This window comes from Mus pahari, chromosome 10, assembly GCF_900095145.1.
Source record: "Mus pahari chromosome 10, PAHARI_EIJ_v1.1, whole genome shotgun sequence".
Lineage (NCBI taxonomy): Eukaryota > Metazoa > Chordata > Mammalia > Rodentia > Muridae > Mus > Mus pahari.
This window is the reverse complement of record NC_034599.1, coordinates 58,190,238-58,204,061: the sequence shown is the minus strand read 5'-3', so window position 1 is coordinate 58,204,061 and position 13,824 is coordinate 58,190,238. Positions and strand designations below refer to the sequence as shown.

Here is a 13,824-nt window from a genome sequence, read left to right as displayed (position 1 = left end):
ATTAGCAATCACCATCAATGGTCACATGGCCCAGACAAACTAAACACACTCCACAATGCATTAGCAGTCTATTGCTGCTTTTATAGCATGTTCTTATATTTCCTGGTCTCTGTGCATTTTGTTCTGTTTTACTTGAACTTGTCATCTTATCTGAACCTGGGTTGTTGTTGGATTTTTTTTTCCAACAAGTTAATTCATGTGCACCTCTCTAATTAGAATGCCTTCATTCGTGTCTTCAACTGTTAGAATTCTTAACTGCCTTCAAAGGCCTGCTCTTTGATTCTGGATAAGCCCTGTCACATGTGTTGTATGTGCCAGTCACCTTTTGGGATTCTCTGCATGTGATTCCTAAAGGCAGTAATATGCCATCTTGCACATAGCTGTTAGTAGTATCATGTCCATTTCCTCTAATGTATCTAAATCTCTTTAAAACGGAGAACAGAACTGACCACTTTCTTGCCTTGCCTGCAGTGCCCAACGCTAAATGCCGTGTCTTAACACATAATTTACTGATTGAATACAGTTTTGTTGTTGTTGTTTAATTCATTCATTTATCTTTTGAAGTAACAATCTGAAAATAGGTTTAGCAGCATACAAAATCCCCCTTAATGGCCTTTGTATGGACCATTATTTGCCCCAGAATATTTCGTTGCTTCCTTTGTTATATTAAAAGGTGAAATGGAAGGTTAAGACTTAGAAGTGCATTTGATCTTTTCCTGACCCTCTCTTGACTTTTGTGTGACTTGAAGCATGTCACTTGAACCTCTCAGTGACCCCAGTTGCCTGGTGTCACAGGGGGACTGTGCAGAGCAGCAAATCATAGTCCTTGTCTGAGCAGATTCACTTGCAGGGCTCTGCTGCCAACTTAGAGCCAAGGGGGATTTCTTTTGGAAAGTCAGTGGTCAGTTGGACCACACTTAGGCTGTCTGTGGGCCAGTTTGATGCGAGCCCTACTTATAGCTTTCCCAATTTTTATACATTCCTGACTGAGTCCTCCTTTTCACAGAAAACAACACATTGCTACTCTTCTTTTCTCTGATTTGAGATTTACAGGTTTTTGTTTTTAAAAGGAAGATTTTAGGAAAAATAGAAATGTCTCTAAACCATGCAATCTATAAAATTTTCTGCTTCACACAGCGCATTTAGAAAATTATGCTAAGCACACGTTAGATACTGTCTAATAATCACCTGCACACTTGCAGGCTTGGGTTTGACTAGCTTTGGTTTGTTTGGTATAGGTAGCAAGACCATTGCAAATAAGTAGAGCAGAAAACAAACACAAATACTGTTAACCATCTAGAAGCAGAACCTCTCCCGTTACTGCCTCTGTAAAATCTTTCCAGTAATAAAGCTCAAGGAATTTACTGGACTCCCCAGGATTGTTTTCTGATTGGGAAAAGAGTCCATCTAGCGGGATTTCTTAGCTGTGTATGTAGCATGCATTGACTATCATTCCTGGAGTGCTTTGGATTTCTGCAGCTTTTAAAGCAGCATTTAAATGGACCATTTGATTAATCATTTGTATCCTGGCTGTAATCCTCCCAAATTTCCTTTCTGAGTTGTACATACTGTAAAAGACAATTATGTCTCCACAGATTAAATAAGTGAATTAAAACAGAATAGTGGCTTAATTTGACCTGTGATTTTGTTCTCCTTGCCTTTAGTAGAGCGATGCCACTCCAGCAAATAAATGAAGTCATCCATGACAGCTCGTGATGAATTGCCGTATTTATACTGTATATTTTAATAGTCTCACACTAATTTAAATTGAGCACAGAGTAAATTATAATTCAGTCACTTGACTGCTTGTATTTAACTTGACAGCGCATCCTTGCGCGTCCTGTCCTGGAGATGTAGCAGAGAGGGAGCAGCGAGGATGCAGGCACGGACCTCCATCCTGCTGAACCCTTCCTCCCAGAGCTGCTTCCTGCTCCTTCTTTTCCTTCCCTCTGAAGCGCTTGGCTCAGCCTGAGGAGAGAAGATGCAGGCAGTCCACACTGTACTGGAACTTCAAAGGGAAAAATCCACATTCACTATAATTTCCTCCCTAGCCTTCAGAGGAAGAATTGGTCTGGTTTATTTTTAGCAATTTTAAAGCTCACTGGCAGGAATGCCCAGGGGAGGGGAGTTTACCTTTCACGGAATGCCAAGCTCCCAGAAAACAGAGCTCGTGCACGTGCACTGTGACAGCATGGAGTGGCCTTCCTCTCTGGGATTTGCACAAATGACCTGATTTGCTTTTCTGGGGTTATGGACTCCCAATTCTCTGCACTATAGCAAGTCTCGAGAGATCCAAACCAATCAGACCAGTGGGTGAGCCTCACAAATTCATCAGTCACAGTCAAGTTTTGGTCAGTGTGGCACTTTGGTTTGTTTTGGTGTTTGCATCTTTGGTTTTTGGTTTAGTGGCAGACATCACACGATCCATTTCCCTTGAATAACAGCACATCTGAAATACTGCTTGTAAGGAACACTTTAATCAGGTCCATCTCAGTGAGTGGGTGCTGCTCTGAGGCCTTGTCCTGGGGGCTGAGGAGTCATGGCTACTCAGACCCTGCCTTGCCCTGGCCACTCTGGCAGCTTTTAGGAGATGCTGGGGCATTAAAGCCAGTTGTAAAGATGAATAAGGGTCAAGTCAGAGATGAATTCTAAGGTAGGTGTCTGGAGGTGGTGAAGCATTCAAGCTGGGTCTAAAAGGTCAAACCAGCTTTCGTAATCAGTGACTGTGGAGTGGAAAGAGGAATGAAACGCGTGCACGGCGGCCAGGGTGGGCCGGAAGGCAGCTGTGTAGAAGAGTGAGGGGAGGGTTAGCAGGAACTCCAGAGCTGCAGCTTACTCCACATCATGGGAACTCAAGCTAGGTTCTTGTTCAAGGGACAGACAAGGTCTCGGGAGATTGCCATTAATTCCAAAGCGTTGGCTAGCCATGTGTAGCCCTAGCCCTACTTCTTACTTACATGAATGCCACCATTAGAAGGATGGATATTAGAATAGTCATTTTCTTTCCTTGTGGTTTACATAACTCCCGTTTTTTGCTTTATTCAGTATAATGATACATGGTCATCATTTGAGATCCTAACTGTAACTCAGCACTGTAAGGTGTGGAATGACTGCTGTAGTAATCCTGAAGGTTAGGCTTTACAGTCAAACTCTGTCACAGTTCTTAGGATTCTTCTCCACCTATTCTACGTTCTTACTGTCTTTTACAGATATATTTTTTTTAAGTTTTTTAAAACGTGGTTTCACTGAAGTACTTAGTGGTTGAGCTGGGCGGGGTTGTGACTCTTTGGTAGGGTACTTGACTAGCACTTGTGAGGGGTTCAAGTTCAGTTCCCAGTGCACACACATGCCTAAGGGAAGAGAAAAGTCTTGGAATTAAACCCGAGCATGCCCTGGAAGAACGTTAAGTTCATACACTCGGACATTTCTGTGTTATAAAATCCACCTTGGTAGCAGATACTTAAGGAAAACCACAACCCGTCAGGAGGTCCTGGCTAAGCGTGGGAGTCAGGTGACGTGAGGACTGCTCCAGCTCTCAAGTCTGTCAGCATTTATAAAGAAACATTACCCACATGGGAGGAAATAAGGCAACAGGGTTTTTAAACTCCCATTTCTTTTATTTCTGAAAATCCCATTTTAAAATGTTCTTTTATTTACCATCCCCTCTGCTTATCTCCAAGTGCCTGCTCACACGGCTCTGCTCTTTTAATGATCTTCTTCTGAAAATAGCCGGTGTGGCTCAAATAGGGCACATAAATTGAGTGTTATAACTTAACTGACTTTTAAAGCCATTAATGCTGACCTCTGAGACCTGGCTCCTTCCAGGGTTCCATCAATCACCTCTGTACCGCCTCCTCCAGCACGGCGGCTTAGCTACAGAGACAGCTTTTTTTTTTTTTTTTGGTGCTGGGGGTTATGGGGATGCTGCATAAAGAAAACACCGTATTTCTTTAGTTCTTGTATCTCACATGCTATGTAACTTAAAGGTAGACAAATATGTTGATGCTGCTATGTGTCTATTCAGGTTATTCTGTTAGACATTACACTGGAGCTTCAGAAGCAGATCATGTCTGAGTTGGAAATTCTTTATAAGGTAATTTTTTTTCTTGGTCACTTTTATCTATGCACATGGTGTTAGCATCTAGCTGTTAAACTACTTTTGTCTTATTTTTGTTACAGTGTGACTCATCGTATATCATAGGATTCTACGGGGCATTTTTTGTAGAAAACAGGATTTCAATTTGTACAGAATTCATGGATGGTGAGTTGTTCCCTTTAAATTACATTAAAAATGCTTTTTCGAATCAATTGACTTAAACGTAGTTTTGATACAGATGTCAAGTAGACTTTAGAATGACTGACATGTGTTAATGATTGCCTTCTTTACACTAGCAATTCTCTTCCTGTAAAGGTTCCTGGTGTTAAATCTTTGTAGATTGACTGTAATTTCAAGAATGCAAGTTAATTTTCTTTTACTGAAACTTTGCATGCGGGTCCAGTCGGTGAGAGGTCCCTGCTGCCTCTGTGCAGCCTGCCTTTGCTAGGAACAGATGCTCTGCTCTTTTAATGTTTCAGTCACCAAAACAGATTTTCTTCTAAAGAAATCTATTAACCCAATGTCCTGTGTCTTTCAGAAAGAAATAGGTTCTTAATTGCTAGACAAGAAATTGTTTTTCAACACAGCTGTTTAGCCAAGCTGCGTTTGGCTCTGTTTGGACGTCAGGCCTGTCCTCCCCTGCTTCTCATTCATGGCCATCAGCAGCTCTCCTTTGAACTGAATATTGTGACAGGATATAGAGCTCTGGAAATCCTCTCACTGAAATGTCATCATTATTCTTTTTTAAATCTATTGTAAATATGGACACATTCCCACCTTTTACAAGGTCGGTTCTCAGTATCTAGCCTCCATTAAAATGTAGCACATGTGCCTTTCTACTTTCTTAGGTACATGCACACAGAAAACAGACATACCGTACACATACATACATACCACACATGTGCACTACTCACACCAGAAATATACCACCATACATACATACACATACCACACATACACACACTACACATACATACATACACAAATGCATACACCTTTTTACTTCTTTAGGTGTACACACCATGCAGCCACACATACACATACACCACACATATTCTACACACATGCACTCCCCACACACATCACACATACATATACCACACACATGTATCATCTATATACACCACACACATGCACACTCACATATAGGCACTTTCAACTTCTCTAGGTAAACACATATATACCACAGACATAAACATACACAGGTACACACACACACACAAACACATACCCTTGATAACCACATAAGTAAGTGTAGTGGACACCGGTTAGAAAGCATGGGTTTGTAATCCCAGCACAGCTCACTCTTGTGAACGTGCATCCTTTGAGATCTGTATAACTTTTCAGTTACATTAAAATACTTTTTATTAAGGTAGAATTAAGAAACAATAAAACTCACCCTTTTGAAGCATACACCTTACCATTGTGGTCTAATTTCAAAACATTTCTAAAGAGAAATCCCTAGCCACACTGACTTATCTCATCCCCTCCGTCTGCCCGCTGGCAGTCATTGGTCTCCTCTCTGGGTGCCGCACGCTGCACATCAGTGGAGTCCTATAGCGGACAGCCTCTGTGCCTGGTGGCTCATGCTCAGAACAGTTTCCAGGCTCACCTGTAGCTGCAGCTGTAGCACCCACCACCCCTTCACGTCACTAGTAGTAGGTTATTGAGTGAGTGTACATTTGCTTGTTTTTCTTCAGTTGATGGTCACTTGGGAAATTTCCACTTCTTCCTTTTACATCTAAAAGATGTTTAATTTTATTGTGTGTATATGAATGCATGCACACGTAGGTGTGCATGTGTGCTACTGCCTGCCTGAGGAGGCCAGAGGACAGCTGTAGGAGCTGACTCTCCTTCCACCACATGCTCCCAGGGGTCAAATCAGAGGATCAAGCTCGCCGGGAGTGAGGTGTCAGGTCCTATGGCAACTCTTAATTTTTGAGGAAGTGTCAATCTGTTCTAGTCTGTCAGTGTTCAAATCATTTGCAGTTACTGTAAGTACTAAAGAAATACTACAGCTCAACGATAAAAACACCAGTCACTCTTTAAAAAACAAAAACAAAACCAAAACAAAACCAGAGAATATAATTTCTCAAAGAAAGACGCACAATGGTCAACAGCCACATGAAAGATACTTACCAACAGTGGTTGTCAAGGAAAGCTAAGTCAAAACCACATACATATTCATACCTGAGACCACATACACACAAAACAAAATCAACCACATAATAAGTGTAGACAAAGGCACAGAGAAATTAGAATCCTCAGACAATGTTGGTGTGAATCTGAAATGGTGTAAAATAGATTAGAACAGCTTGACACTTCTTCACAAACAGTTTCCACAGGACCAAGTGAGTCCACTGCTACAGAAACCCAAGACAACTGGCTAGCACATGCACACAGTAGCCTGCTGCAGTATTTATAGCAGTTCACAAGTGACCAAGATGGCTCAGTGAATAGGCGGGCTTGCTCTTTATAGCATCTTTCTTCTGCCTTCTTAGGGTATTGGTCCCTGTACCTTTCAGTTACACTACATTAGACCTCAGAAGTTCCCGTTTTATTTTATGTAATTTTTAACTATTAATAGCTTATGTTTTAGGGGAAGGGCTAACTTCATATACCTCCCTATAGGTCTTTAAACATGGTTTATCTTAGTTACATAGACATGGTGATTTCGGGGTTAGTGCACAGTCTTTTGTTCATATATGACAAAGCATGCAACATCAGCAAAGTACATAAGAATCTGCATTGCTCTCCAGCTTCCATCCCCTTCTCCTGTACAGTCCAATTTCTTGACAACTTCCTCTCTCATTAGGTTATTTTTATTTCATAATATGATCTATTTGCAGTATTTACTGAGCACTTTCTTTCAGATACTGCTCTAAATCTGGGACACCACAGTGGCCGAGACTTAGCCCTTGTCCTCACAGAATACATATTCTAGAGTAACCCTTGTCCTCCTGGGGCATATGCTCGAGAGTACCCTTGCCCTCATGGGGTATATCTTCTAGAGTAACCCTTTTCCTCGAATGGTATGTGTTCTAGAATAGCCCTTGTCTTCTCAGGGTTTCTGTTGTAGAGTAACTTTTGTTTTCCTGGGGTAGATTCTAGAGACACATAGTACATTCTCAGGGAGGGATAGACCATTGAGAACATAAAGCAGGTTGTGTTAGCTACTAGAGCAGACACTGGATGCGACATCAGAGATGGGGTGGCAATGAGCAGAGACTTTAATGAGCTAGTCAAGGAGGACCACTGGGATGATCTTAGAGACAAAGAAAGGAGCATGTAGTAGTACTCCCAGATGAGCACAAGACCACCATGGTGGCCCGAGAGTGAGGTCAGAAGGACCCGAGGCTGCCCAGGAGGCTTGAATGGTCAGGCATAGAACTAAGCAAAAAGCATACGCCTCAGAGGCTTTAGCAAGGTGTTTAAGTTTGAGACTAAATTTATTAGGAAGGCATTGGAAGATTGTTTAGGGGAAAGAATATGGTCTACTCTCATACTCAGTCAAAGCAAAATCTACTCAGAAACACCCAGATGGAAGATCTCAGAGTACCAGCATGTTCGGATTATCACCACAGGAATAAATTATTTCCCCCCAAAGAGCCCACATAGCAAAAGAAGAAAGGGTTTTTATATTTTTTAACTACCAGAAAGTTAAAGGGACCTTGTATTAAAGTTTTCTGCTCATGTTGTTAACATTAATGGCCATGATCATTTGAGGCAAATGTGAAGATTATTGTGACGATATTGTTACTGCTTATCCCTGGCTACATATTTATATTTATCATATGTGCAAAGACAGTCAGTCCCCAGTGTTGAGACAGTTTGTAACACAGTAATACAGACCCTTAGGTCTGCTTAAGGGAAGATGGCCGGCCTAATCTGTCACAGCACATGTGGCTCTTCAGTGCCAGGCATCGGTTTCTGCTGATCGACAAGCAGTCTTCCTCTGGCTTCCCATGTGCATGGTGGCATGCAGTGATGCAGTGATGCAGTGCAGTGATGCAGTGCAGTGACTGGTCATGGTGGAGGGGAAACAGAGAAGTGCCACTAGGGAGCTGAAAAGTTACAAGCTGGAGCACAAATGAGTGAATTCCCAAGTGCCCGAAGTACAGCCTGGAGCTGGCGCTTGGTGGGGAGCCTCTGCCTCACCTGTCTGAGGTCCCAGGTTCATTCCCAGCCCGGGCAAATAAAAAACAGTCTTGAATAACACATCTCAGGCAACATTGAACAATCAGCGTGTGCCTTCGCATTTCAGAAGTGAGACCCACATAGAGCTCCCATTGGATTGCACTGCTGTGTGATGTTGAGAGAGAGGGACATTTGGCTGGGAGTGTTCAAGGCTCCGGTCTACTCTGAACTCTGCCATCAGCTGACTTGTGACTATGGTTGTCCCATTTGCATTTACGGGACTGTTTCAAATAAGTTCAAGTAAGGCTGGTGGATTCATCACTGATGCTTATGGTGTGCTAAGCCAAAGAGTTGCCTTTTATGAAGAGGTGTGAGGAATAGAAATGACACTGAAAACAAGTGAAAACTAACCTGAACTCTGCATTTTGGCCTGCTAAGTTTGAGTGCTCACTGGAATCAACAGGCTCTCTTGACTAAGTGATCGGTAGTATCATTTGTTCACCTCTAAATGTATCTCTATGAGCATGGGAAGGATGAGGTGCATCTGATGGCAGGCACAGAGCCAGCTACATAAAGATCTGTGTATGTGGGCAGCTGAGGACTGAGGATTGCAAGCACCAATGAACTACTTCCTTATTTTATTGATAATAGTGGTTGGGCCATCTTTGGCCTTCCATGTAGCTTGATAAACTGTCCAAGGTGCTTATGGTCTCTCCTATAGCCACATTGAAGTAAGTGCCCCTCCTTGGACTTTTTGCTGGTGCCTGTGGGTGGGCTTGTTCCTCTAAGTGTTAAGGTCATTGGCTTCCTAAGGAATTGTTCTTGTAAGCTGCTGTGTCAGTTTTCCTGATACCACCTGTCAAGGTTTTTTCATCTTGAACTTGCTCATCCATGCAACTGCAGATTCACCTGGAAAATCAGTGGGAACACAATTGTTCTTCTGCCACGTTTTCACTTTTATTGCATCTATAGTAAAAACATTTGCTATATAAGGATGTTTCTGCTCGTTGCATAAATATTTTGTTTTGTTTTTTCACAATCTTCCTTCTCAATAACACCAAGATCTACAACACAAAATTAATTATACCCTGGTTACTCTCAGCCTGAACTCAGAGTCTGGAGCTGCAAGCAGAAGTTACCGAAAGAGTGATCATTTCTCTATACTTCCTTTCATCAGGATACATAGGAAGCCATAGCTCTGTGATATGTGTGCCATTTTAACAAAACAGTAGCTTTAGGGAACATGGTATACAATACTAATCTATTTGCACAAAGCACATGCTTTTTTTTTTTTTAAATATTTATTTATTATATGTAAGTACAGTGTTGCTGTCTTCAGACACTCCAGAAGAGGGTGGCAGATTTCGTTACAGATGGTTGTGAGCCACCATGTGGCTGCTGGGATTTGAACTCAGGACCTTTGGAAGAGCAGTCAGTGCTCTTAACCACTGAGCCATCTCTCCAGCCCACAAAGCACATTCTTAACTGCATTTCAGAACAGTGACATGTTTTATCTTCAAACCTTATTAGGCATTAAAAAAACCATCAGTAGTCATATCATAAATATGAATTTTAGCCTAAATAGAAAAACAAAAGTTACTTCTCAAATATCCTGGTGCCTTCTTCATAATAGTGCATAATAGTGAAAAACTACACTCCAGTTTGACTCTTAAGGGGGATATGTGTTAACTTAGTTCTCATATTGTTAGTAAGGTGTTTGTTGCCTTCAAGGTAAATAAGTATATTTTGGGGATTCTTACAACACTTAACAAATGCCGACCATTAACAGGAAGTCCTAAGTTTATACTTTGCAGTGAGCTGGGCTCTCAGAGCAGCTGTCCTGAGAGCACCCAGTGATGGCAGTGCTACTGTTGCTGCGGTTGGTTTAAAGTCCTTGCCTGGACACTGCTTCAGAGCCTCCGAGGCAGCAGCAAGATTCCTGGCCTGTCTGCACTAATGTTTGCTTTGATATATCTGAGAGGTACTTTTTTTGGCTAGATTTATAGGATAGAAATGATAAACTGGGTAAGAACTAAACCCAAATCCTCTGCTAATTTTAGCCTAAGAATGACTAGCTAGGCTTGGTAGCAAGCACCTTTAATCACAGCACCGGAAGGCAGGGACTGGTGGATCTTTGTGTGTGAGACCAGCCTGGTCTACAGAGTGAGATCCAGGCCCACAAGAGCTACACAGAGAAACTCTGTCTCAAAATAAAAAGCATGCAAACAGAATATCCAGAATGGCTGAATACCACAGAGCGCATCTCCTGATTCTGAGGGGCTCTGCTGTGTGTCAACACTTACCTTAGATGCACATGGAAGAGCTACAGGACAAACAGGTCTAACAGCCTTTCAGTTTTGGAAAATATCAAAGGTTATTTAATAAAAGTTGAAGTTGTCAAATAAGTAGTATAGTAGCAAGAGTCACAGTTTAGTAATAAAAAAGTAAGTTAAGCGAACCAGTGAGATGGCTCTGCAGGTCCAGGCATCTAAGAACGACCTTAGTTCACAAAGTGGGAGGAAAAAACAAGCTCTCAAAGGCTGACCTCTGACCTCTACAGATGAGTAACCATGCCATGTGTACATACAATAAATATACATACAATAAGTAAATGAAATGTAATTAAAATAAAACAAGTCGGAACTTGAAGGGATTATGTTTTGTGGCTTTGTTTTTACCTCATGGCTTTTTTCAGTCCACAAGGAGCCAGCACTTAGTTGCTTTTCAGGTAGCTAATGTCAAAACTAACTTCTCTCATAGCCAATGGAGCATTGCAGCTCCTGCCTTGGTGTGTGGTTTGAAATTCATGCCCAACCACATCTCTTTGCTAAGTGTGAAAACTGTAAAACAGGGCCCAGGTTTCCCTGTGGGAAAGGTGGCACAGGGGACACCACAAGTGTGGCCACTGGGTTCACTTTGTGGTTTGTCTGCATTCACCTCCTCGTGGACGGCAGATCTCTGGTCTACCCTCATCTAGTTCCCTTCAGTCTTTAATGACTGGATTTTAAAATGGAAGTGGGTGGCTGTGTTCTGCCTGAAGCACAGCCATGTCATTCACAAAGGTAGAACTCAAAACCTTCGTTCTCTATATCCAGTAAACAAATGGAAATCACATTCTCACATGAACATGTCCTGTGCACTGTTGTGATGGTTCCGTTTGTAGTAACACAGTATCTCTGTCTCCACAGGGGGGTCTTTGGATGTATATAGGAAAATTCCAGAGCATGTCCTTGGAAGAATTGCAGTTGCAGTAAGTATATATATTGGCTTTCGCTTTAGAGAATTCCAGTTATTTAATCTTCCCCGTGTCCTCTATGTGTCTTCCTTTCAGTCCCAGCTGGCTGTTGACTCCTTACTGCCCATCAGTTCTGATCCTTCCTCTTTTTTTGTAGGCTAAGCTCGAGCGTAGTCCCTCTGGCTGTCAGTACTCTGTAACCCTAGGGATCTTGGTGCTTGGGTTTCTATTTCATCAAAGAGAACGCTGTTACAGGGCACGTTTAATGGTTATAGACATAGAATCTGAAAATCATTTAAGAGTCTAAATTAGTGAAACAGTCTATGAACAAAATACTACTTTGCTTTTAAATGATTTTGCAGTCTTCTACTCTTGGTTTTTATTTTATCTTTTGGAGCCTATATCTAGGATTCTGTGCCCTTTGTGATTAAGAACAATTTTCCTGTCTTCTGTACTCACTAATAAGTAGGCAAATCATACCATCTAAACTGAAATTATTATGTAAGTTCCAGATTTGAGATTGGGAATAGTGTAAGCTGACGGTGTCTAGGAGGAGTCACTGGGTGCCATAATCGTAAACACTTGCTAAAGTAAAGGCACTCTGTTAAATTAAGTGGTTTAATGCTGAACAAAGTGATTATATCATGTACCATTTAATTAAATGGCTTATTTTCACATTCATTATACATCAAACTGACAACTCAAGTTCTTTAATCCAACATGGACACTTACTCAGGCTTCGTTCATTGTAATTCACAGCTTTCCTTTTTTCTTTCTAATTATTAGTGTGAACTGCTCAGGGTGATGAGCACTCTCCTTCTGAGGCCGCCTCTGCAAGCAGCTTCTAATCTACACATTATTCAGATTATTCAGGATGAAATCTGAGTACTTAAATCAGGGTTTGAGATGAAAATAAAAATGTTTCCTTTCCCTCTTCTAATCTCCGAGGGGAATGGCTATGTGGTGGCTTTTGGCAGTTCTTGGCTCTGGAGTTTAATAACACATGTAATAAAGGGCAAGAGGAGGCAAGGAAGGCCAGCAGGGAAGCAGGGGGTCTGCATGTCCTTGTTCCCATCATCTGTTGGATGTGGGGAAATAGAATCCACCTTGTTCTTCCCCAGCCTCAGCAGTCTTGCCTCCCGCCTGTGTAGAGCAGAAGCAAGGCCACTGGACTTTCTCATACAGCTAGGAGAGGAAAATTGTAACTGAACAGAGTCAGCAGAAAAGCAACCAGCTTTGAATACAGGACCTGATGTGCAGGTAGTTGAAGATTTTGAAAATGCTGTATTAGGGAGAAACATTAAAATGAGTGCCAGTCCAAGAAGAATTGATGTCCCTCTTACTTGGTCTTGAATCAGCGGCAGTCTCTTATAAAACAAGGCATGATCCTACAGCTCTCATGCGTTCTAGGCCATAGTGATGAAAGCTTCCATCGTGGGTGTAGAAGAAACGCTTTCAACAACTTTGCTCTTCTGACAGTTTTCATAAACTCTGTTAGTTCCTACACTTGTGTGGCACCTTCGAAGTGAGCATGTATCTGTGGGGGAAGGGAGGTCTGAATAGGCTCCAAACATGGATGATGTTTTCTGTAGCTAATAAGCAGCACACTGGCCCAGAGATACCATCTCATATCAAGAGGATTGTATCAGTCCAAATTCAGCTGTTGCCCTGTTGGGTGGTCCCTCGTTGAATGTGGAATGCACATGCACACAGCCTGTTCTGGTTCCCAGTTGCCATGGTTACTTCTTTTGAACTGGTCCCAAGATGGCATCAGTTTCTTTCCTTTGAATTTCTCACTCAGGCCAAGATGGCACATTCAAATAGTCTCAGCCCTGTCCATTCATAGAATCAAATGGCTCTATGTGCCAGTCTCTATGGTCTATGAATGCACGAGCATGCTGCCGGAGTTTCCAGCAGCTGTGGGATGGGGGATGTTGAGCACGTCAGAACTAAGCAAAACAGGTTAGAACACCCAATACCTCATCCCGAGTCACAGTCTAACTAGGCAGTGCCATCCTAGGTACAGAATAGTGTGTCTCCAGACCCCTGCTCCTGTGCTCTGTTCTCTGAGAAATGAGGTGGGGAAATGAAGAAGGGATGAAAGGGGATACTGGGTTAAAACACACACCTAGAGGGAGAGGGGGAAGAGCAGTGCAGGAGAATAATGGATAGTGGGGAAGCACAGACACACAGTTGCTTCTGGTTCCCATTTTCAAGTGGGAGCTTGCTGTTGCCTGTGGTGGTTCAGGGACTCCCCCAGCCTCAGTCCCCCAGGACTCCCAACCTGTACCACTGTGGTCACTGAAGATCTTCTCATGTCTCTCTGAGGGATCTCTTCCCCAAAATGAACTTATTT

At 42.3% G+C, this 13,824-nt stretch overlaps 1 protein-coding gene across 2 annotated transcripts in view; it reads left to right on the top strand.

The window, feature by feature from the left end:
* The window catches only part of Map2k5 (mitogen-activated protein kinase kinase 5), a 217,329-nt gene that overhangs the window by 78,885 nt on the left and 124,620 nt on the right, over positions 1 to 13,824 (top strand). For both annotated transcript variants that reach the window (XM_029542971.1, XM_021206485.2), the window contains exons 10-12: positions 4,025 to 4,093; positions 4,180 to 4,261; positions 11,422 to 11,483. In XM_029542971.1, the coding sequence (XP_029398831.1) occupies positions 4,025 to 4,093; positions 4,180 to 4,261; positions 11,422 to 11,483 (213 nt within the window). The remainder of the gene's footprint in view (positions 1 to 4,024; positions 4,094 to 4,179; positions 4,262 to 11,421; positions 11,484 to 13,824) is intronic.